General features: G+C 41.4%; 1 protein-coding gene across 1 annotated transcript in view; it reads right to left on the bottom strand.

Moving 5' to 3' along the window:
- Positions 1–769: 769 nt before the first annotated feature.
- Positions 770–25,755, bottom strand: part of MMP16 (matrix metallopeptidase 16) — a 308,321-nt gene continuing 283,335 nt past the window's right edge. The window contains exons 9-10 of the mRNA XM_073679550.1: positions 7,596–7,711; positions 770–6,890 (exon numbers count right to left, since the gene is read on the bottom strand). Coding sequence (XP_073535651.1) covers positions 6,556–6,890; positions 7,596–7,711 — 451 coding nt within the window. The 3' untranslated portion in view covers positions 770–6,555. The remainder of the gene's footprint in view (positions 6,891–7,595; positions 7,712–25,755) is intronic.

A 25,755-nucleotide genomic window follows, 5' to 3' on the forward strand; every position in this document is an offset into this window, starting at 1 on the left:
AAAAATCTGTATTCACTGAAGATGGAGCACTGGTGTCTGCTCACTCATTCTTTACTTACAAAGCACACTGACAGTGCGCTCTTTTCTGGCTCGTCACTGACCACTGACCTGAGTCGGTGAGAGAGTGCATTGTCACTCTGCACTGAGAATAGTGCAAAGTGACAAGATGTTACTGAGCATCTTTCGGAATTGACAACTGATGCATGCTCAGTAGAGCAGGGACTAGACACTGCTCCAGAGATGCAACAGAGGCAAATATGCCTATGCTTGTAGCATGGGAGAGGGCTCGGTTTGGGCGAACAGCTCGGTTATGACACAAGCCTGAATTGTCGATCATCACTAGCGCATGGCACCCTGGCATACAGAAAGCTGGAAGGCAGGAGAGTGGTGTGTTCCTGAAGAGAGATCATTAGATCAAACCTTTAAGTAAGAGTAATATGAAGCCACTTCAGATAACATATGGCATTGGAACCCCAAAAACAAATTATGATGGTAGGTAAATTTGAAAACGTACAATTTCCAAGTTGTATAGAACCTTTGTACATCTTCAATTTCATAAAATCATGGCATGCTTTATTAGATGCCATATTACAAGTATTATCATTGCTGCATTATACACAGTATCAGTCCCATGTCTCATCATACAGAGCCGTGTGAATTTGATGCACTGTTATGTCAATGACCATAGATGGTTTTAATGAAAAAGAAATTAAAAAATATACATATAAAAAAATAGTAAAATCATCTTGGAAAATGATATTGTCTGCTATTTATTTGCAGCTTTATTTTTCTTTTAATTACAACACAATAAAACAATGGTAATTACAGAAGATGCAATAGTATAAAAGCCAATGATCCCTTCCCTTTAAGACACTTACAGCAGACAACCTGCCCTATCCCCAAACAGCCCTCCTTAAAGAGAAACCTAAAATAAATAGTAATAAATAGAAATGAATCACTGCACAGCCTTTACCACTTTGACTGACATGGAGAACACTTGTTTGAAAGCACAGAGGCTTGCAATCTAATTAAGCTGCCGGGAGCCTGTGCCACCAATTTTCAGAGTAATGCAGTCACAGTGATAAAGATTTGTAAACATGTTTTTTTCTTGGAAAACAAAATTTGCCGTATTATGGAATACAATACAATAAAATAAAAATAATATTAATTAAACAGTTACTGACCCATGTATCTTCGATGATGCAATATGGGGCATCACATCTTTCTTTTACATTTTTTTTTTTTAAATAAATTTTATTTTTTAATTTTATTTTCTGTGCAATGACTTTAGGTATTAAAATACGACTTATGCAAATAACATACTGTTTATGCATTGATTTCCAATATCCCATGTAAATAGTCAGTCTAAGCACTACAGACGTTTGCCCGGTTATAGCTCACAGTCTCGATACACATTAGCACCAGTTATTCAGCTTCATATTTGCACACAAATGAGCTTTGTGTTTGTCATTAAAAACAAAATCTAATACTTTATCTATCAGATCCTAAATGAGAAAAAAATAATATACAGGAAATTTTAGATGGTGTTACTTTATTAGAAAATAAATAATAGTGAAACTTTCCATTTCATTTTTCACCATGTATATAAGGATACTTTTTCAACTTTTTTTTCCCTATTATTAGACCATTATGGTATGTACTGTAGATCACTTAATGATTTCGACTTAACATTTAATGTTAAAATCTAAAAAATACAGATTTTTTTACTTTGTTCAGTAAGAGCGTTATTTATAGGGTTAATATTAGTTTTTATTAATAAATTTTTTTTTTTTATTAAATCTGATTATTCGGATTATTAATTATCAATTTACTGATTAGTCTTATAAAGCCTTACTGTATTCAAAAATACATAAATTAGGGGTGAAATAATGCCTTAAGCAGAGACTCAAAGGCTAGAGAATTAGCATTCAACCATCTTTCCTTGTGCTGTTTGTTAAGCATATCATATTCTTCAGATAGAGGTTATCTGATAACCATTTCTCTTGATCGCCTATAACCCATACAAATTCATGCTTGGATCAGGTGAGCCTGTTTGTTTTCTGTATTGGTAAAGGAGGTTATGCTGCTGCCAGAGACTTAACTTCAGGGTGAACAAAAGGATAGGGTGTTGAAATTCAAAATGTCCGATCCTTCTCAAATGATAATGTCGGGGGAAGTGTCAGGAGGCCAGAACCAAATTAGATGGTTGGCCACTCCAGCCAAAATCGTCAGGCTTTATTTTACTCCAATGTGTATTGGGGTCTTTAGGGAAGAAAAATTACTAGAGCAGATACAACGCTAGGCTCTCTGTTACCCAGGACAAAGATTATGATCATTAACTCCTTCCCCCCTGCAAAGTAATACAAATAAAGCCCCGTATTTGTAAATAATGGGCTAAATACCTAAAATCTCCACAACCATCACAATAACTCCTAGAACCTGGGGCGCACATGACTACAATAGAGTTCCAGTGTAAGGCTCCTGGAAAACAACACCCCATGTTTTAGCCATCTGGACTTATAACCCTGACATGGGGCAGTAAGTTATTGGCACTATACCGAGAGAAGTTAGGGTCTAAAATATAAAACTTGATATAATCTGATAGAAGAAGATAAAGCTATATTACCACCCGAAACTCTAGTAGAATTTTTGTAAATTTTGCAATCACCATACCATTACTCACGATAGATTTTAAACACTGTTAACATAATCTACTTTCATTGCTGAGCAATACTAGAAGTGGGCATTCTTTATTTTTAGGCCAGTTTAAACCTTCACCCCCCCCCAAAAAAAAAGCTTTTTGAGATGGAAAAATTATTCCCAACAATTACAACTATCTTCCTGGTATTACTTTGGAATCACCTATTTTATCATAAATCATTTACTTATATATATTTTTCTTTATTATGACAATATCCCAAAATATTTTATCAGAACTGTTCTACTTTTAATGGATCATAATCTGAGTAAATAGGAGATGCTATGTTTAAAATGATCTACTGTGCAATTCCATACTATGTTAACAATGCTTGTCTCCCACAAAAAGCCACACCGAAAGAGCTTAAAACTTTTTATGTAAAAAAAACTCCTTTTTACAGTCAACTATAAATGAATAGACATTTTTCACCCAACAGACATAGAACCCATCTCAATAGCATATCAATATCAACCTTGGGGCTCCTCTTATTTTCCCCGGAGATAACTCTACTCCCATCACTCTGTATAAGGACAATACAGAGTCAATAAAATTAGGTTATGCAACTCTGAGGCGGGAATGTTGCTTGGTCAGGAAAGCAAAGGATCAGCATTAATATCACTATTCTATGAATGGTGTCTGTTGTGAAAAAAATCCTTTTCAGTTAACTGTTTTAAGTACATAACTACCAAAATATTGATAGGAACCTGTCAGGACTCTTGACTGTCCACATCCATTACCAAAGCATAAGATATGGTATGTGTTCAGATTTCTTTATTCTAATATGGTGTTTTCTATATGCCATTCAAGTGCCACAGTGTTTGAAGAATAAAGTTTTAATCTGCATTACCGCATATGCTTGTAAGGTAGGACTGGTCTGGTAGAATGTTCTTTCAATGGACTAGTCCTGCCTCAAATCTCCTAATGGTGCCTCTCTGAGCATGTTTAACAGCCTGCATACAATCTCCAGCATAGAGGACCCATTGTGCAGGCTGTCATTCACCCCCAATGAGGCATGATAAGAAGATCTGAGGCATGACTAGTTCAGGGAAACAGATGCCTTGCTTCAATAGCATATGTGACACTTCAAGCTTAAGCTTCATTCCTTAAACACCGCAGCATTAGCAAGCACATAAAAAACCTTAGAGAGCTTTCATATTGTGTTCAGATATCCATTCGGTGGCCTCGTTGGGGCTTGCGTCCGATCCCCCCGCGAAACGGGATTTGGATGTATGCGTCGACGGGCCATTGACTATAATAGTGCCAGCAGAACAAACGTGAGCTCTGACGTGCATCATTTTCAGGTGTGTACATCTACTGGGTGCGGACACTCCGATGCAGTCTACTACATCTTAGTATCACCTCCATTAGGCGTACATGGCTGAAAATTATGCATAGCAAAGCGCACATTCGCTCTGCTAGCACCACTATAGTCTAAGGCCTGCCTACGTCCGAATCCCATTTTGCAGGGGGTTCAGATGTAAGCCTTAGTGGGGCCCCCGAACAGGTGACTGAACACAATGTGAAAGCACCCTTATCAAATTAAAGAAATCTGCAGCTATATCACTGTAGAAGCTGTTCAGGACAGACAGGGAACCTGATTAGAACCCTTTAAAATAATAAATGCTAATTGAGTTTTAAAATAAATCAATAAAATTAGCTAAAGTCTTATCAACAAATTTTTGCCAAAGATTTAATTTTTCATACACATTGTGGGACAGTGATGGGGTCTATAACAACCCCTAATTTAAGTATGTTTGCTATAACCTTACATGGTCTATATATTTCACCATGAAATATGTGTGATACTCTTCTACAATGGTTTGAATGACAAAGGAGGGGATTTTAATGTGTAAGAAATGGGCAGGAAGGTTTCCATTGCCATATGTATATCTCCAGTAAGTAACATTGCAAGGATGATGCAGCGATACAATGTGCTATATACTGTATGCCCACATAGACATTTGTGTGCAAATTATTCCACCTAGTCGTATACATATTTTCTTTAAAAATTCAAGTACTCTTGAATAAAAAAAATATGCTATATTGAAATGCGATTATATGCGCACACCCTATGTGTTATAAATTTACTAGACAAAGTTAATTTATAAATGGCCATTCATTTTCAACTCACATTCGCCATACATCTTAAGTATAAGTTTCTCTTATTTAACATACGCTAAAGGTCAGAGGGCACAAAGAGCAAGAATGGTGCTCTTTTTTACACAGCAAGCTTTCTATAAAATGACAAAGTCATGACAGTCAACAGGACACAATTTTGGATAAAGGCATACTGTTTCCTTTGAAAACACTCTGTTTCCTACACGCTGACTCGAAGCCAGCTGACCACACTACAATTGCATTCAATATACCATCATTAAGTGTTCATAGCATAGTGCTTATAAAAGTATACTACTGCAAAATGCAGTTGTAATAACTTCCATAGAGAGATCACTCACTGACTTTCCTCTAGGAATAGCAAAAAAATAAAATAAAAAGGACCTAACGCTGGAGATCAGATGGAGTGATGAAAGCAATACGTTTGACAAGAAAATGCTTTGGTACTACCTCTAGTCTTGTATGCTTCTGTTGAGGTTCCATCACCTCCTCGCCCTTTGAGAACCATAGTAAACATGCAAATAAATGATAATTTATTTTGATGTTTAAAGTGTTCAGATCTTCCCCTAGTATTGTGCCAAGATGGAATCATATAAGGCAAATCAGACTTCTGTGCAACAATTTTGTTCGATAGCATCTTTCCTACCACCTTTTATTAGAAACCCATCTCCCTTTACCTATCCTTCATTATATATCTCTACAATAAAGCAGAAATTATTTACTCAAAATACTCAGTTCTGTATATTCTCATTAACTCTTTTTTACAGTAATTCTTTTGCAAGTTTATATCCTTGCAGTCCTTGATACAATAGTGCTCAAAGGGTTACACAGTCATAATACTTGTTGCAATTTCCTTCACAACAGGACTGCCATCTTGCCGCAGCTTATAGCAGTACACTTTGGAGACATTTTGCTTCCCACCAAGCTTCCAAATCAGTGTTCCTGTCAGACCTAATAAGTGCCCTAGGCAGTTGATCAAATATCATGATGCAAAAAATAAAAATAAAAAAAATAAAGTAAAGTAAAGAAGTTTTTTGTTCAGTATATTAATGACTTGAAATGTGTTCAAAACATTTTGGACAAAGCTCAGAAAAAGTTGTATAAAACACAAAATGAATGTATCATTAAGGCTGTTACTGTATTGCAGATAATTTGGCCCCTTGTTTGTTGGAAAAAAAAAGTCTGTCCAAACAGTCTCAAGGTCCCACGTCACGTTGTTCTCCCACAAGATCAGTTGTGGGCATCTAGCCATAGCAGACAGAGAAACAATCCTCTTTGGAAACAAAGCTGTTTTGGGTCTTCACACTCTGTCGAAGGTTCATTATGGGTGATTCTTCGGTTGGTTTGATGTTTTCAACTTGCAGCATAAAACTTTTCGAAGAGAATCTGCAGTATTCGATACTAGGGTAATTTGAAAGCAAAATTTATTTTTTTCAGGATTTTTTTCTACCTCCTCTTTGTTACTTCTGGACACAAAGTCTGCCTCCAGAGTGCAAGAGAAAAGGGCTAAAATTGAATGACAAAGAAATACAAAAACTGGAGGATTGGCAGAAACTGTATTTCATGGAAGCTCCCCAGATGATTGAATCCCCACTCAAGTGCAGGACACAAAATCTCTCGGATTTTAAAGATCAGCCATATGACCCTGGCCCACAGGTGTCTGTGTCAAGCTAGGGAACAGCATAATAGCTCTGATGTTTAATCTCAAGTAACCTCAAATTTCTACAATAAGAAGCCCTACATCACACCCACTCTTGCATAGAGCGTTTACAGTACAGTATGTGGCGGGGTGTTCCTTTCCTTTTGAATTGAAAGACGGTGTAAACCAAGACAAGGAGGCACAGGGCCAGGATACAGGGGATTACAATAGCTATGGCTTTCACAGTGCTGGCTGTGTTGTCTAGCTTCATGACAATGTCTACATCATCTTGACTACTGGTTCGATCTTTGTCTCGGTCAACTGTAGTCTCACATCCCATGTAATCTTTAAGAATTGACCGTGGGTATCCAGGTTCTACTTTCAATCTCTGGTTGTGAAATTTCCAGTAATCTTTGCCTTTATAGAAGTAAGTGAAGCCTGAAAAGAAATTAAAAACTACATGTTTAAATGCATTCTCATTTGGTTTCAGAATCATACAATACTTCACATCTACAAAGCTGCTTTTTCGAACACAAGAAAAGTCAGTTGTAACTTGCTTTTCCACGAACAGTAAAGCCATAGAAACCAAAAACCAGCACAAAGTAATGCATGGATTATATGTAATTATTCCACAGCAAAAAGGTCTAGTATAAATAAACCCTTTAGATGGTTGTTCCATAAAAAAAAGTGTATATATTAGCAATCCACTGGATCAACCACTGTATAAGAGTGGTGGTTTCATATATTTAAATGTATCATTAATATTATTATCATTAGTCTAAGAGTGAAATTGTAATAACTGGACATTGCCGTGTTCAGAGGATAACATGTTCTACCTCCAAAAAAATTTACACTGCCGATGCTGCCATTTTGTTCTTTATACCAATTTTAGACTAAGACAAACATTTGTAATGTCTCCCAAGTTGTTCCTGGGGGATACAGTCGAATGTCCTGTAGAAAACGTTCAGAAAATGCATGTTCTCCTTACTCCATTGGATGTACAGAATTAGGTTATATTAGGAAGGACTATGGTGATTTCCATAGATCATTGGTTAATGTGAACCCATTATGTTTAGCGACTCCGATGAGATGTAACAATTAATATGTGGTGCACAATGTAAACGTTTTCATAGTTATTCATACCATTCTCTTTGTCAACAAAAGCTCCTTCGGGTGATTCTGGTATCCCTTTCCATATGGTAATTGATTTGGGGTAACCAGGGTCCATAACTCTCATTTCTTCGTTATATCTCCAGTACCTGAAACAAAATAATTTTATTTAAATTTATGTTTCCATGTAGTATCAGTAAAAGGGTCAGCAATTTAAGAAAAAATAACTTCTAGAAACCTAAGTCAAGTAAACATAAATATCACTGGAAAATGCTAAATATTTTATTAGGCAATCATGTTTCATTATCGTATTTTCAAGTTTCGAAGATATCCAATGGAATAGAGGATAACTTCCCAATGGCTGGAACCCCCACCGATCCCGAGAGCCAGAGCTCTGAAGTGCCATGTGTGAATGGAGCGGTGGTCAATCATGCACACTACCGATCCTTTCATTCTTGATGAGAACAACAGAGATTGCCGAGTGCTGTGCTGGGCTTATGCACTTCCATAAAAATGACCGGATAAGCAGTGTGCATGATCGATCACTGCTCCATTCGCTTTGGGCTCTTTATAGTCCCGTTTCTCTGGATAGGTGGGGGTCCCAGTGGTTGGATCCCAGCGATTGGGAACATATCCATCTTATGTATAGGGCATAGCTTCCAAACTTGAGAATACCCCTTTAACATGATGTTTATCCATAGAATTTTAGCACTTTACGCTGTCATACATCTTGTAGGCCTCATATATGAAAACAACATGGAGTAAATAGTCCATTGTAAATATATCAAAATTTATTAAAGGTATGAATAAATAGGCATATATACAAGTAGGCAAAAATACAAACAAAGTCAGCAGTAAGTCTCAGATATTAATGACATGCTTATCCACTAGTAAGTATTAGGGGTGGGAGAGTAAACTAGGAGAAAAACCACACATAAAGTGCCAGTGCTTAGATAAACTGTAACATCCCTGTTAGATGCATCCAGCCTCATGAACCAAAGGAGTCAATACATAAAGTGCCAACATGTAAAAGATAATAACAACTCAGAGCTATATTTAGAATGAGGATGTCTGTACTACTTAACAGATGCATATAAAGGTGAAAAAGATCCTAATTAATCAATTACCCATATTCCCCACATTGAACAGCACACCACCAGCCCCAATGCGCGTTTCGCGTGGGCTTTCTCAGAAACGCGCGTTTCTCCCACCCCTAGCCGGGGGTCACGTGCTGCCTGTGAGTGGCCACTGATAGCGCCGCTCACAGGCAGAAACAGCACCAGGAAGTAATTAGAAAGAAGCTTCTATTTATCATTAAAACACATTGGCATATTTTTAAAAGTACGGGACAACCCCTTTAAGCAGACATTTCTACTTCTACACACACTGACACTCCATTTATACACCACTGGAGTGTTGGAGAAAGCCATGTACAGTACTGTTAAAATTCAAAACATGAAGAGAAATGTATATACTTTTTAACTACTTTACAGAAAATAACAAAAAATGAACAATGGGCAGATACGCAGGGTAGGTAATCACTATATGGAGATTTCTTCATTTCATGACCTGTAATCTGTGTAATTGTTTTTTGGTCTAATTTGGGACCTGGGTGCGTACACTATGACCCATGGAACTTATGTTTTACTAACAAAAACTTTCTCTGCTCATAGGCTGAGTCCCCTTAATACAACATACATATAACATGCACTTTACAGGTAATATATGGCAGAGACCTAGTGATTTGTGACTAGTGAGTTTCCTTGGTCTCTTTTTCCTTCCTGCACATATGTGATTTGCACTGCATTTTGTGAAACCTATATCTGGACCTCGTTCTAACTTTATGAGGAACTTTCCTTTTGCTCTGGTGTTCAAATGAACACAGTTCTTTTATCTTGTTTGTATGAGTATTGTTCAATAAAATTGTGCTTATTTCTAAATTTATTGACTTCTGGATCCTTTTATGACTCCAATTTGGTGTATTGTAGGTAATATAATTTATGAGTCTTGATCCATAATGAAAATTGTTGCCCTAACCTATTTTTGGTTCCATTTAATAATTCTGTGTGTTTTCACAGCCAGGTCTTTGGGCTCCATGGATTTTAAAACACGCGAACTAGCGTGGGCTGAACAAATTAACGAGGTCTTCAGTGATGGTTCCAACCTGGTTTTAAATTCTAACAATGTGGAGATGAGGGATCTCACTATTAAATTGAAGGAGTTACTAAATAAACGCATTCGCCTGTGGTGGAACAAATCTTTCCTTGAAAAATATGTTGCAAAAGGCTTAATACCACGTGGCTTACGTGTGCAGGTTTTCCCCTCTTTTCAGGCTATAGATGAGGTTTTTAGGAATAACTGGGAGGCCCTATCAGCAACCTGTTCCAGAGGATATATGGAACTCGTCATCAAATCTAATGAGGGATCCATAACCAAATTGGATAGGGAGATTAACTTGATGCAAACTTCAGAAGGTATCTACCCCTGAATCACTAGCAGCACTTAATGTAGAAATAGAGACATTAAGAAATGGGAGAAGGAAATTCTGTCCGTTAAAACCCAAAAATATCAGTGAGATGTGTCTGATTTTCAGAACAAACATGTCTATAAGTGGAGAAGGCCAAATTCAAAAACAGGGTCAGCTATGAGCAGATCTGGTTCCTTTTCCTCCATATCATCATGTGAACAGAGCCTGAAGGGAGGGGATTTACCGGAAACCAGCCAAATTTTAAAACATTTTAAACCTAAGCAAGGAAAGAACAACACCAAATCAAAAAATTCCATACCACAACAGCGTGAGAGGAAAACACGTAGCAACATGGAGGTAATTAACCTGTCATCTCATGTATTGTCTGATGCACAGCGAGAACTACTATGCCTTGGCCTGAATTTTGTACCTACTAACAGGTTTAATTTTTTCACAGCTATGAAGGACTTACACCTTTTTTCCAGAAAATTGTTATTGCACAAACTTCACAATAAATCAAAAATTGAACAGGGCTTTACCACGAAGGAGGAGTTTGAGGCCTTATCGGCCCTTGAGGATTTGTTGAAGGAGCAGAACCCGGATCATGCAGGTGGGTTTCCTAGATCGGCTTACCCCAGATCTACGGCTTTTCCCCCCTTGTCACTGTGTCCACAAATTGAAATTTTTACCAGTATGGTGATGGAGGATTTTCAGCAAATCCCCAACAAAATGAGGGGTTATAATTTAACTAAACCACAGCGAAGAGCCCTAAAGGAATTACAAGCAATTAAGGATGTAGTTATAAAACCAGCTGACAAGGGGGGAAATATCGTCATCTGGCCTACCCACCTGTATGAAAAGGAGGCATTTAGACAGCTAAGGAACAAAGAGACATACACTGCACTCCCCAATAACCCACTCTTGGCTTACACCAGGGAGTTACTTAATATCCTTGAGGTAGCAGTCGAGAGAAGTATCATTCCCAAGCGCATTTTGGATGGACTTTTGGCAAATCAACCGAAGATACCCACTTTTTATTTGCTGCCAAAGGTCCACAAAAATGTGTGTGAACCACCCGGGCGTCCTATTGTCTCTGGCATCGGAGGGCTCTGTGACCCAATATGTGAGTTCTTAGAACATTACCTGCATCCCATGGTTGAGACTTTGCCCTCCTATGTCAGGGACACTATGGACGTCTTGGCCAAAATGGACTGGATCTATATGGAATCGGACATGTATTTTGTGGTGGCCGACGTGGAGTCCCTCTATACTTGCATTGACCACAATGATGGTCTTAGAGCTACCCAATTTTTTCTAGGTATGACTGGATTAGATCAATCTTTGTGTAACCTTCTCTTGGAGCTATTGCGGTTCATCCTGACGCATAACTTCTTTACCTTCAAAGATCGTTTCTATCTTCAGAAACGCGGCAATGCCATGGGTGCGGCGTGTGCGCCGTCGTACGCTAATCTCTTCCTGGGTTACTGGGAGAGAGAGATTTTCGGCGTCGGCGCTCCCGCCGCCTCCCATGTGCAGTGCTGGTATTGATACATTGATGATCTATTGATTATATGGCAGGGCCCTGAATCTGGGATTAATGAATTTGTGACTGGGCTGAACCGCAAGAGGCTCCAACATTAGGCTCACACACAGATATCACAAAAAATCCATCGATTTCCTGGACATCCAACTCAGTATTCCACAGGATGGCTATATTGAAAAGGATGTTTTTCGCAAAGAAACATCCGTAAATTCCTTGTTGCACGAATCTTCTGCACATGACCCTACAACAATTAGGGCCATTCCTACCGGCCAATTTCTACAGATAAGGAGAAATTGCTCCTCTGACGCCGGTTTTGAGAACCAGGCTCTTGACTTAAGAGAACGGTTTCTCTCTCGGGGTTACAGCAGGAGATGCGTCAACAGGGGATACACTAGAGCCAAGAAAACTCCTAGAGTGCAATTACTGAGTAAGAAGATGGAAAGGAAATCGATGGATAACCCTATACGTTTCATATCTACATACAATTCTGAGTGGAACACCATCCACCATATCTTGGAAAAACATTGGAACATTTTGGGGACGGACTCCACGCTGGCCACCACTTTGTCTGACCGTCCTTACTTGACCTCAAGGCACAATAGGAATGTCAAGGACTTGTTGGTAAGGAGCCACTATGTTGCTCGGCCTGCTCCCCCTTTCGGATCCGGTGGTCCCACGTGGGGCTTCTATCCATGCGGCGATTGTGCAGGCTGACGGAATATGATTAGGGCATATGACTTTCAATCGTCGGATGGTACTAAACAATTTAAGATCACCCATCATATTTCGTGCAGAACTGCATATGTGGTATACACTGTGTTCCGAATTATTAGGCAAATGAGTATTTTGATCACATGATACTTTTTATACATGTTGTTCTACTCCAAGCTGCATAGGCTTGAGAGCCAACTACCAATTAAGTAAATCTGGTGATGTGCATCTCAGTAATGAGGAGGGGTGTTGACTAATGACATCAACACCCTGTATAAGGTGTGCTTCATTATTAGGCAACTTCCTTTCCTTTGGCAAAATGGGTCAAAAGAGAGTTTTGACGGGCTCTGAAAAGTCCAAAATTGTGAGATGTCTTGCAGAGGGATGCAGCAGCCTTGAAGTTTCCAAACTTTTGAAGCGTGATCACCGAACAATCAAGCGTTTCATGGAAAATAGCCAACAAGGTCGCAAGAAGCGTGTCGGCCAAAAAAGGCACAAAATAACTGCCCATGGATTGAGGAAAATCAAGCGTGAAGCTGCCAAGATGCCATTCGCCACCAGTTTTGCCATATTTCAGAGCTGCAACGTTACTGGAGTATCAAAAAGCACAAGGTGTGCAATATTCAGGGACATGGCCAAGGTAAGGAAGGCTGAAAAACGACCACCTTTGAACAAGAAACATAAGATAAAACTTCAAGAATGGTTCAAGAAATATCTTAAGACTGATTTCTCAAAGGTTTTATGGACTGATGAAATGAGATTGACTCGTGATGGGCCAGAGGCTGGATCAGTAAAGGGCAGAGAGCTCCACTCCGACTCAGAAGCCAGCAAGGTGGAGGTGGGGTACTGGTATGAGCTGGTATCATCAAAGATGAACTTGTGGGACCTTTTCGGGTTGAGGATGGAGTGAAGCTCAACTGCCAGACCAACTGCCAGTTTCGGGAAGACAACTTCTTCAAGCAGTGATACAGGAAGAAGTCAGTATTGTTCAAGAAAAACATGATTTTCATGCAGGACAATGCGCCATCACATGCATCCAACTACTCCACAGTGTGGCTGGCCAGTAAAGGTCTAAAAGAAGAAAAAATAATGACATGGGCCCCTTGTTCACCTGATCTGAACCCCATAGAGAACCTATGGTCCATCATAAAATGTGAGATCTACAGGGAGGGAAAACAGTACACCTCTAGGAACAGTGTCTGGGAGGCTGTGGTGGCTTTTTACACAATGTTGATTGAAAACAGATCAAGCAACTGACAGAATCTATGGATGGAAGGCTGTTGAGTGTCATCATAAAGAAAGGTGGCTATATTGATCACTAATTATTTTGGTTTTTGTTTTTGCATGTCAGAAATGTTTATTTCTAAATTTTGTGCACTGATATTGGTTTACCTGGTGAAAATAAACAAGTGAGATGGGATTATATTTGTTTTTATTAAGTTGTCTAATAATTTGGGACAGTAATAGTTACCTACACAAACAGATATCCTCCTAAGATAGCCAAATCTAAAAAAAAACCACTCCAACTTCCAAAAATATTAAGCTTGGATATTTATGAGTCTTTTGGGTTGATTGAGAACATAGTTGTTGATCAATAATAAAAATAATCCTCTAAAATACAACTTGCCTAATAATTCAGAACACAGTGTATTATGCCACCTGTGCTTGCAATTTAATTTATCTTGGCTTCACATCCAAGGAGCTTAGGGTCCGAACGAGGGAGCATGTGCGAGACATCCTGGCAGCCAAGGAAGCCCTGGATCTATCTGGTCTTAAGACCATACCAAGACATTTTCGAGCCCTTCATGGCTGTGATCCTTCTTCATTCAGGGTCCGAGGCATTGATCGTGTTTGCTGTGGCATCAGGGGAGGCAACTCAAAACGTCTCCTTGCCCAAATGGAGTGTCGCTGGATCGTCACACTTGACACAGTGACACCCAAGGGACTGAGAAACTTAGTTTTTCCTCCTTAATTTAGTGCGATCCCCCCTCTCTCGTTGTGCTTCTAATATTTTTTGATTTTAATTGTTATGTTTTTGTCCTTATTTTAGAAACTTGTATTTCCTGTCGGAGTGACGGTTTACACTGATGAATCCCTACATGTTGTTTGTGATGCTTAATCTGGATAATCGATACTGAACAAGATATCTATAAGCAGCTCTGCATTTTACTCTGGGAGGGAGAACCAAAGAAATGGGAAGAAAATTATGACCTATATTCCTTCCCTGTGTGATTATTTGACTTTTTATTTTTACCCCCCTGTCATAAAAGTTAGCCGCCATCTTAGGTATGATACGTCATACCTGAAGATATTCCCTATTGTCATTTCTAAAAATCCCTCACACAGCTCCTACCATGTCACAATTCTCCAGCCCCTGGTAAACAGAGCAATTCGCCCCCACCTCTGGAGATCAGTCTCAAGGAACTTCTTTGATATGGTAAATAGATGGGCCAGCTCTGTTGTGTCCAAGCAGGACAGAGTCAGCTAGGCCCCAGGGGGGTAATTAACACCTTCATGTCACTTGAAACCAGAAGCAAACCATTTGTGCAAGCCTGCAAACCTCTCCATTGTCCCAAGGAACCATGTGCTTTCTTTGTGGAAAATGCCCACCAAAAGCTACAGATACACTATCAATTCATAACCACACGATACAAGTTAGGGAATCCGAATAAAATGTATCATGTGGGGAAGGTGCCCGCGGACACAATCATGGGACTTATAAATCCATGAGTGGCCTGGAAAGCTAGATATTTAGAAGAACCATATACAAGGTCCCAGGGGAGGCATGTTTAGAGTCAATGGCTTCCCCAGAAGAGTAGGATCACGAGACCTCTGGTAATACGATGAGATCACCCCAGGGAAAGTTATGGGTACTTCTCTCAAATGGAGCCAAAACTGGCATTGGTAGGGGGGCGTGGCTTAGTAAACTGACATCACCAAGAGTGGGCGTGACAGGACTTTAGTATAGCCTACAGCCAGAAACCCCCTCAGTTTGGACCCAGGAGACGATGTGAACAACTCCTAACGTCGGGTCCCGGTCTCTGAGTGGGAGGAGCACCTTTGCCATGTGCTACTGAGGCCTGGGTGACTGCAACTAAGCTTGGACCTGTGGGATAGCAGAACCTGCCTTGCACCACAAGAACGGTAACTGATTTATCGTTGTTATTCCCGTGTTTTGTAATTCTAATTGCTATATCTCTTATTCTGGCCAAATACCGTTGTATAGTTAATTGTATAGCTTTGTAATCTAGTGTATTCTTATAATTGATTAAATCATAAATTAATCGTGGGCTGTATCCTTTACTCTTAGACCTCAGTTCACATTGCTTGGTTTTTTGTCTTGTTTGCATTCTGTGCAAATTAAGGGTCTGGCATCCCCTTTGTTGAGCTGGTTAGTATATATGTAGCTTACCACGGGCCTAGGTGGTCTGAAGTTGGGACCCGGTCCTATTTGTCTACCCTTTTATATGCATTACTTCAACTTTGATATACAGTAAGGTTTTTAATATAGACAGTGTAGGTACCGTCCCAATTAAGGGTCACCTTGTCGCTGGTGGGACGGCTTGTATACTTTTTTTGATCAAAAATAGTTCACTAAGTACCCTATATTTAATATGCAACTTTGCTTTACATTTATATATAATGATGGTAGGGTATGAGATACATTTTTTGTCTTTTGTAGGTTTTGCTTCTTTTTGCTAGTGTGAACATGCTCCTATTTCTTGCATGTGTACCATCTTAGACCTCAGTTCACATTGCTTGGTTTTTTGTCTTGTTTGCATTCTGTGCAAATTAAGGGTGTGGCATCCCCTTTGTTGAGCTGGTTAGTATATATGTAGCTTACCACGGGCCTAGGTGGTCTGAAGTTGGGACCCGGTCCTATTTGTCTACCCTTTTATATGCATTACTTCAACTTTGATATACAGTAAGGTTTTTAATATAGACAGTGTAGGTACCGTCCCAATTTAGGGTCACCTTGTCGCTGGTGGGACGGCTTGTATACTTTTTTTGATCAAAAATAGTTCACTAAGTACCCTATATTTAATATGCAACTTTGCTTTACATTTATATATAATGATGGTAGGGTATGAGATACATTTTTTGTCTTTTGTAGGTTTTGCTTCTTTTTGCTAGTGTGAACATGCTCCTATTTCTTGCATGTGTACCATCTTAGACCTCAGTTCACATTGCTTGGTTTTTTGTCTAGTTTGCATTCTGTGCAAATTAAGGGTGTGGCATCCCCTTTGTTGAGCTGGTTAGTATATATGTAGCTTACCACGGGCCTAGGTGGTCTGAAGTTGGGACCCGGTCCTATTTGTCTACCCTTTTATATGCATTACTTCAACTTTGATATACAGTAAGGTTTTTAATATAGACAGTGTAGGTACCGTCCCAATTTAGGGTCACCTTGTCGCTGGTGGGACGGCTTGCAACTTTGCTTTACATTTATATATAATGATGGTAGGGTAGGAGATACATTTTTTGTCTTTTGTAGGTTTTGATCCTTTACTCTGCATATACGAATCCATTGGTCCGGAAAATCTTGGCTGAAACGCTACTGGGTTGGTTCCTGACCCGATACAAGTCTATTAACGGACCGGGCTTGTATCAAACGAGAACTGGTGGCAGCATACCATCTGGGGGATTTGAGGAAGGCTGGCAGTGACGGTCGGAGCTGTGGATATATATTACTGGCGCAGCCAGGGAAATATATATACCGCCCTCGCTGCAGAGGGCCTCATATACCCAGAGGACTACAGGACGACCTCTCCGGCGACCATTCACTCTAGATGCAGTACCTTGACTGACCTGAGAGGCAAGGGGGCGCCAGAGAGTTGTGCCTGTATCGTGGCGTCAAGGATTGGTGACGTGTAAGGGACAACACACCACCGTGTTTTCCCCTGCTGGTAGCAGCTTCCTGGCACTACTTACTCTAGGTGCAGTACCTTGACTCACCTGAGAGGTAAGGGGGCGCCAGAGAGCTGCACCCACAGGCCGGCATTTCATCACACCCCCATGTGTGTATGATTAATGAACAGACACCTAATAGTTGAGGGGACCTCAATCTGACATGCGTGTTTGATCATGTTGATGTTTGTATGTGATGTGCTGATGCATATATGTGATTCCCTAGTGTGAGTCTATTTGTATGTACTAACGCCTATGTGACATGCTTGTGACTGGTATCACACTATGGGAAGTTCATAATATGCATTGTTGGTGATAAATTGAGTTTTTGAGGGATGGATGTGCCATTAGATTTCATTATTATTATCATTAGAGTTACACTCCATTTACACACCATCTTTCTGATCTCCACCACCCACTAATGATTTGATAAAATACCCCACTTGTGGAATCTCCCTTTCATTATATACTCCCTTTTTTTGCTGTATCTAGTTCTGTATAAGGAATATAGCTTGTTTTCAATCTCTAATATTCTAATCAATGTATGCTTACCTGTACTATGGCATCTGTTTGGGGATCTCTTCTCTGCTCTCCTTCTCAGCTGGACCTGCGCGTGCGCTTCTGCGCACCTCTGCTGCTGTTCAGTCTCCGGCGCTCACACGACGCGCGCACACCCTCTGACCCATGCGCGTCGCTGTGATCTCTCGGATGCTGTGCGTGATGCGGCGTGTGTGCTGGCGCGCACGCGCTACTCCGTCCAGGCACTTGATTGTACAGCTGCGTTTGCAGCATAAAAGAAACACACGTTACTAGCATTACCAGGTCACTTCCCCCTTGAAAAAGGTGCTATATGCACCGAAACGTGCGTAGGGGCACGGGGTACTGAACCATCAGTGCAGATACGCAGGGTAGGTAATCACTATATGGAGATTTCTTCATTTCATGACCTGTAATGTGTGTAATTGTTTTTTGGTTTAATTTGGGACCTGGGTGCGTACACTATGCCCCATGGAACTTATGTTTTACTAACAAAAACTTTCTCTGCTCATAGGCTGAGTCCCCTTAATACAACATACATATAACATGCACTTTACAGGTACAATTGTGACTCATGATATATGGCAGAGACCTAGTAATTTGTGACTAGTGAGTTTCCTTGGTCTCTTTTTCCTTCCTGCACGTATGTGATTTGCACGGCATTTTGTGAAACCTATATCTGGACCTCGCTTTAACTTTATGAGGAACTTTCCTCTTGCTCTGGTGTTCAAACGAACACAGTTCTTTTATCTTGTTTGTATGAGTATTGTTCAATAAAATTGTGCTTATTTCTAAATTTATTGACTTCTGGATCCTTTGACTCCAATTTGGTGCATTGTAGGTAATATAATTTATGAGTCTTGATCCATAATGAAAATTGTTGCCCTAACCTATTTTTGGTTCTATGTTCTAAAAAATAGCAGTGTCTGCATTTGTCTTTACAAACTCACAATATGTACTTTTTTTTGAGGATTTAGCATTCTTGTGAATCACTAACCTAATATTTAGTTGTATACCCACAATTTTTTAGAACTGCTTCACATCTGTGTTGCATAGAGATAACCAACTTCTGGCACCTGTCAACTGTTATTCCAGCCCAGGGTGCTTTGACTACATCTCACAATCTTTTGGCATTTGTTGGCTTAGCCTCAGAAACGGCATTTTTGAGGTCATCCCACAAGTGTCGTATCGGATTAAGGTCCGGGGATTGGGCTGGGCACTCCATAACCTCAATTTTGTTGGACTGAATCCAAGATTTTGCTCATTTACTGGTGTGTTTAGGGTCGTTGTCTTGTTGAAACACCCATTTCAAAGGCACATCCTCTTCAGCATAAGGTAACATGACCTCTTTAAGTATTTTAATATATGCAAACTGGTCCTTGATCCCTGGTATGCGGTAAATAAGTTTGGCACCATAGTAAGAGAAACATGCCCTTATCTTGATGCTTGCACCACCATGCTAAACTGTCTACAGAGTGTACTGTGGCTTGAATGCAGGGTTTGGGGGTTGTCTGACGAACTGTCTGCAGCCCTTGGAACCAAGAAAAAAAAAAATTTTTCTTTCATCAGTCCACAAAATATTTCTCCATTTCTCTTTAAGCCAGTTGATGTGTTCTTTGGCAAATTATAGCCGCTTCAGTACATGTCTTTTTTATAACAGTGGGACTTTGCGAGGATTTCTTGCTAAGAGATTAGCTTCACAAAGGCATCTTCTAACTGTCACAGTACTCACGGGTAACTTGAGACTGTCTTTGGTCATCCTGGAGCTGATCATTGGCTGAGCCTTTGCCATTCTGGCTATTCTTCGATCCATTCGAATCGTAGTCTTTCATTTTCTTCCACGTCTGTCTAGTTTTGCTTTCTACTTTAAAGCATTGGAGATCATTTTAACTGAACAGCCTATCATTGTCTGCACTTCCTGACTTGTCTGTTTACCCTCTCCAATCAACTTTTTAATCAAACTATGCTGTTCCTCTGAATAATGTTTCAAACGACCCATATTTCTCAGGCTTTCAAGGAGAAATGCATGTTCAACATGTGCTGGCTTCACCCTTAAATAAGGGCCACCTGATTCACAACTGTTTCATCACACAATGATTGATCTCACTAATTGAACTTCCCACTGCTATTATTTTGAACAAACCCCTTTCAATTAATTATTCAAATACACAGACTCACAAACATGCAGATCATGAATGCTGAGTCTGGTGGTTTTCTTAGAATCTACTGCACCAACTGGTAAACTGTTTGACAAGTGGTAATAAAATTGATACCAAAAACAGTGATTAATCTGGTTAGTCATATTGGACTGCTATTATTTTTAACACTACTGTATGGCCCGCTGGCACTCCAACAGAGAATGAATGGACGTTGCAAGTTTTCAATTTCTAACAGGAGACATTAAAGACTCTTCAGATATATGTAATATTGCAACCTACCAGTATATAGTGTTTGTCGCCAAAGAAACAAAAACAATAGAAAAGAAATGGCCATATTTGAGAAAAAAAAAGATAAAGGAGCTCCTCTTAAAGGTGTTGTCCTATGAAGCTAAGTTATTACCTAACCACAGGATTGGTGATAACTTAAAGATCGTTGGAGACCCTCACCAATCATTGTCAGAGTGGGGAACTTTTATCCCCATTAGAGGGGAGCGTCAGTATGCATGCCCAACTGATACTCCATTCATCCTCAATAGAGCTGCTAATCGTTTCACTTAACTTTTTTCAGCAGCCCCATAAAGAATGGATGGTGTGTTGGTCAGGCATGTGCACTGCTGCTCCATAATAATAAGGAAAAAAGTTTCTTGTTCTGCCAATTGGCACGGGTCTCAGCGGTTGGACCTCCACCGATCTATAAGTTATCACCTACACCATGCAGAGGTGATAATCTTTAAAGGGCTGTCCAGTCAAGATAAGTTATCTCTTAATATTATCTAATATAGTAAACTGAAATTGTGAAACAGATCCATCATTCCTGCAAAATGGGACACTGATGAGCTTAAGTGTTGAAGTGCTCTTTGAAGCCTCCTGTGATACCACACACTATTTTTGGAAAGAGTGTGATTGCTGAGTATGATAATTAGAACTAAAATTGATTATCTTCACCATAATGACTCTTCAAAATGAATCAACAAGTACATAGATAGCTACTTCACACGCCAATAAATACTTATTACTCTAGACGGAAATTAACTCAAGGCATCTGGGTAATGTATGGAACAACTTGACATAATGAAGAGATTTAAGATTATCTTGTCCCATATTTCTTTCTTGGATTATTGCATGAAATTCCATACTACACACGGATTATATCGGTTTGGAAATTATCAGTAGAGAATTGATGGTCTGTATAGTGTAGAAGTGCAAAAAATGATTTACTATATAAAATGGGTTTTAAATTAACTTGTGTGCCAGATTATAATGTTAATCTTGTTAGAAACTTAAGGGAACTGTTTCTGATCACGTTTATAAGTAGACCTTGTAGACTTCCATAGTTATGTCAATACTAGATGGAGGCCTGATGATATCGCATCGGGAGGGAGGTAATGTCACGATGGGGGCAGGCTTTGCAGAGTTGAGAATCTCTCCCCCCATGTGCTCACCCACCTATTCACTCTCTCTTCCCCCATGTGCTGACTTCTCCCGTCTGTGATCTCTTCTTTGACCTGTCTACCCCAAGTGCTATCCCCCTTGTCTGCTGTCTCTCTCCTTCCTGTGCTGTGTTCTCCCCTCATGTGCTGTCCCGTTTGAGCTGTCTCCCCCCTGTGCTCAGTCTCTGTCCCCCCTGTGCTCTGTCTCTCTCCCTCCTGTGTGCTTTCTCTCTCCCCCATCTGCTGTCTTCTCCTCTCATGTGATCTCTTCTTTGACCTGTGTACCCCATGTGCTCTCCCCCTTGTCTGCTCTCTCTTTCCACACCTGTGCTGTCTTCTTCCCTCTTGTGTTCTCTCATTTGAGAACACCGCCGGGATCAGCCGAATGATTCACTGCGCCTGCGTGGAATCCGCGCAGGCGCAGTAAATAAGATTGCCGCCATCTTTGTGCAGGCAGATAGGGGCGGTCATATTAAAACTGCGCATGCGGTCCTCCTGTACAAAGATGGTGGCGGTCAGTGAATCATTCGGCTGATCCCGGCGGCGGCGTGTTCACAACGGTGTTCCTCTGGTGGCACCGCGCAAGAGGCTGGTACCACCAGCGGTTTCCATATTGAGACACCCATCTCTTGGGTATCCCAATATGGCGGTCGATGAACTTCCGCCTCTTGGAATTCTGGGATCCGGACACATTTGGACGGAACAGGATGTGAAGACATTACAAGGAAAGTATATATTAAGATCCCAATCACTGACATCATTGATTAGTGATGTGAAATTGGTCCCAATTGGCATTCCTGAATTTCATCACTAAAATCCAAACTACAATCCTCATTTCCACTATCAGCTTCCCTGGTTCTGCTATGATCTCGTTTTTCTCAAACCTAAATGAGGGTAAAATGAGGGTAATTTAGTATAATAAAAGAGTATCACAATTGTGTGGCACGAATAAAAAAAAAGAGCATTATGTTTGTTGTCCCAAATTTTGGTGTCCAGAGGTTACTCTCTATTTCACAATTGTTCGGCCTCTCTTGAGAAAGGAGGTTTCAAAGCCTCATGAAACATTTTGGAGGCGTCGGTCCTTGTCCAATCACCTTTCATTGGCAACTGTCATGTCCTATGTCTATTCTTACAATCTAGACTAGTCACTTCCTACACTCAAAGCTTCAACCACCACATCACTAAGCAGGGCTGTGGAGTCGGTAAGCCAAACCTCCAACTCCGACTCCTCAATTTCCATGACTCCAACTCCATGACTCCGACTCCCTCATACATGGCTCATGCCTAAGAGATAAATTTATTGTAGTACAGATTCATCTGAGCTAAAAGTCTAGACCCTTAGATCAGGAATAGGACAGACATTTATAGGACATTTCATAACTTTCCCAAATTCTTATGAAAAAATATTCCCCACAAACTGCATTGAATTACTGTACCCAATTTATTATAAATTTTAGGAGTCGGAGTTGGTCCATTTTATACTGACTCTGACTCCACAAAAAAATGGGCTCCGACTCCGACTTCACGACTCCGACTCCACAGCCCTGTCACTAAGAGAAATATTATATATTTTATGCTCTCTAGGGAGCAACCCAGAAGTGGCAGCAATGTTGTTGGTCTTTCTGAAAAAAGTGTAAAACATTTGGCCTTTGAACAGTGAGGAAGGATGGCAGTCAATAATAGTGAATAGCTTTTCTGGAAATTTGTGTAAACAGTGGCTTCTGGTCCTAATTGGCTATATCTTCTGGTTCTGATTGGGTTTATTACGGTCATATCTTCTGATCCTAATTGGGTTTTTTACTGTCATAGGTCTATACTGTGTCGGGCACTATGGGGGCTGTGCAAGGTGGAAAGTGTTGACTCTTGAGCATGGCACCTTTATATTTCTATGAGGAGAATATAAAAAGGGATTGTTTGGTTAATAGTTAGTTGGCATGTGTTGTAGAAATTATTTATTATACTTATATAGTGTCATCACATTCTGCAGTGCTTTACAAACACCATCATCAATCACTGTCCCCATTGGGGCTCACAATCTACATTTCCTATCAATATGTCTTTGGAGTGTGGGAGGAAACGCACGGGGAGAACATACAAACTCCTTGCAGATCTTGTCCTTGGTGGGATTTGAATGCAGAACCTCAGCGTAGCAAGTCTGCACTGCTAACCACTGAGCCACCATGCTGCTCAAGGAAACATGAAATGCAGCTAGGGCAAAATCAAGTGAAGAGAGGAGGCCAAGATGGAGGAAGGATGGAGGAAGGAGAAAGTTTGAGAAGTGAAACAAAAAGGGAGAATACAAAAAGCACCCAGTAAGTGAACTGAGGAGAGTAACTTTAAAAACTGTGTCTAAGTAAAGGAGTCCACACCTCAATCTTGGGGGGATTAACTCTCTCATGACCTGATCAAGACCTACTGCAAAGACAACATTATGGTAATCTGGACTTTTCAGCTGATTGTTGTGTTGAAGTCTGTGCCTCATGAAGATTATATGGAACCTGTCATATTGAACATGCAGTCTATGGACAGAATAATGTAGAAAAGGAGAAACCGAGCTGAATGATATAAAGGTTTATTGGAAAAGATTCATCAGAACTTGTAGACATATCTTTGTATACATGTGAGTCCAGTGGGTGGTCCTACTCAGTGATTGACAGCTATCTCTCCATGCATAGTCATACAGAGAAGACTAACTGAATAGCTGGACTCAGATGTATACAAATGTGACACCCCAGGGGTCTGGTTGCCACAGTGATAGAGATATTACGTCTGAGAGCAGGTGGGAGGTCTCTTGGTCAGGGATCCTATGCATGCCACACCTCCTGCCCAGTCCTGGGAGGGGAAGAACTTCCCCTATATAAACCTAGGGCTGAGGCAGGGTTAGTGAGTAGAGAAGAAGTAGAGACAGAGAAGCAGATATAGGAAAAGAACATCAGGAGCTCTGTGGGAACAGTGCTACAAGGAGTCAGGGGCTGGCAGCTGCAGAGCTCGCCCTGACTGAGAAGTATCACCGGACCCGGAGTCCGAGGCTGTGGGGACTAATCTCTCCCCAGCAGCAGAAACCGACCGGCAGGGGATTGCAGGTCCTCTGGCCCAGAAACCCGAAGGCACGGTCACACGCGTGGGACCAGCACCGCCATCGTGGAGCGGAAGCCATTAGAAGGCCCCGAGTCACCGGCCATACGGGTGAGCACCACACGGTACACTCAGGGACGTGGGCTACTTTTACCCGCCTCTAGCAAGGTAGCCAGAAGAGTACAGTTAGTTGGGAAGGCCTACAACTCCGCCTGGCCAGGGGAGATCCCATCTGCTCAAGGACTGACCAGGCCCCGATTGCTAGCAAGTACTCCGGGAGGGTCTATCTTTGTCACCAGTAAAGACCCTGAACTACACCGCATCGTCTCTGAGTGGTTCCTGCTACCCCCATCATCCACGTCGGCTGCCCTGAGGCCATACCCCTCCCGTTGGGGGTTATACCATCCACGCTGCACCATCCTTCCACCGGCCTCAGCGGTCTGCCCTGCAGCGGCAGCTCCATAGCTGCATTCAACGGGTGGCGTAGTCATCCACCATCCACTGCTAATAGACTGCCACTTAGTCTGACTCCCTGGGCACGGACCGGGTCACCGCCACGAGACTACTACCCCCATCTGATCCGGCTCCGGGTAGGCTCCCGCGTGCGCAACGCTGCGCGACTCAGGCCCAGGGGCGCGTCAACTTTTGGCGTAGTCGGCAGGATTTCGTGCCCGCAACCACCGGGTACTGCGTGCCTGAAAAAGACTGTGAAAACTTACCCGTGGTGAAGATTCCCGTCATCCGGCGCCATCTTCCGCTTTCTTCCCGCCGTCGGTGGAGTTTTCCCGCCATCCGGCGCCATCTTCGGCCTTCTTCCCGCCATCCGTGGAGTTTTCCCGCCGTTGGACGCCATCTTGAGGACGCCGCGCGGGAAGAAGAGGGGAGTGGACTCCGAAAGCGCGCGAGAACTGAAGCCCCGCCTCACGTCCGGACGTTGCGTAAGGTCCTGGAAGGAGCCCAGCAGACGCCGACGTCACAGGAGCGCGACGGAAGGTCCTCAACCCTGACGATCCACTGCGGAGCCGCGGCCTACGGAAGAGGATCATCGCAAGGTAGGCCACGGTCCACTAGGGGGGAGAAGGATGTCGGATACGGAGGAGAGCTTCACCGCTCCAACCCCCGCCAGCGCCACCACTGTTGCGGTCATGCCTTTCACCATGCCCTATATCCCGGGGGCAGCCTGGCTACCCCAGTACTCAGGGGAGTCACATACCCTGCAGGACTTTAGAGAAAAACTGGATAGCCTCTTCCAGGTGTACCCCCTCACAGAAGAGCAAATAGTGAGCATCCTGGTGGCCCAATTAACCGGGGCAGCCCAAAGGGAGGTAAAGTCCTGGCCACCTGGGGGGAGGACTGTCGCAGG

The sequence above is a fragment of the Phyllobates terribilis genome, unplaced genomic scaffold, assembly GCF_046119375.1.
Source record: "Phyllobates terribilis strain yellow unplaced genomic scaffold, ASM4611937v1 Scaffold_4__5_contigs__length_816908805, whole genome shotgun sequence".
Taxonomy (NCBI): domain Eukaryota; kingdom Metazoa; phylum Chordata; class Amphibia; order Anura; family Dendrobatidae; genus Phyllobates; species Phyllobates terribilis.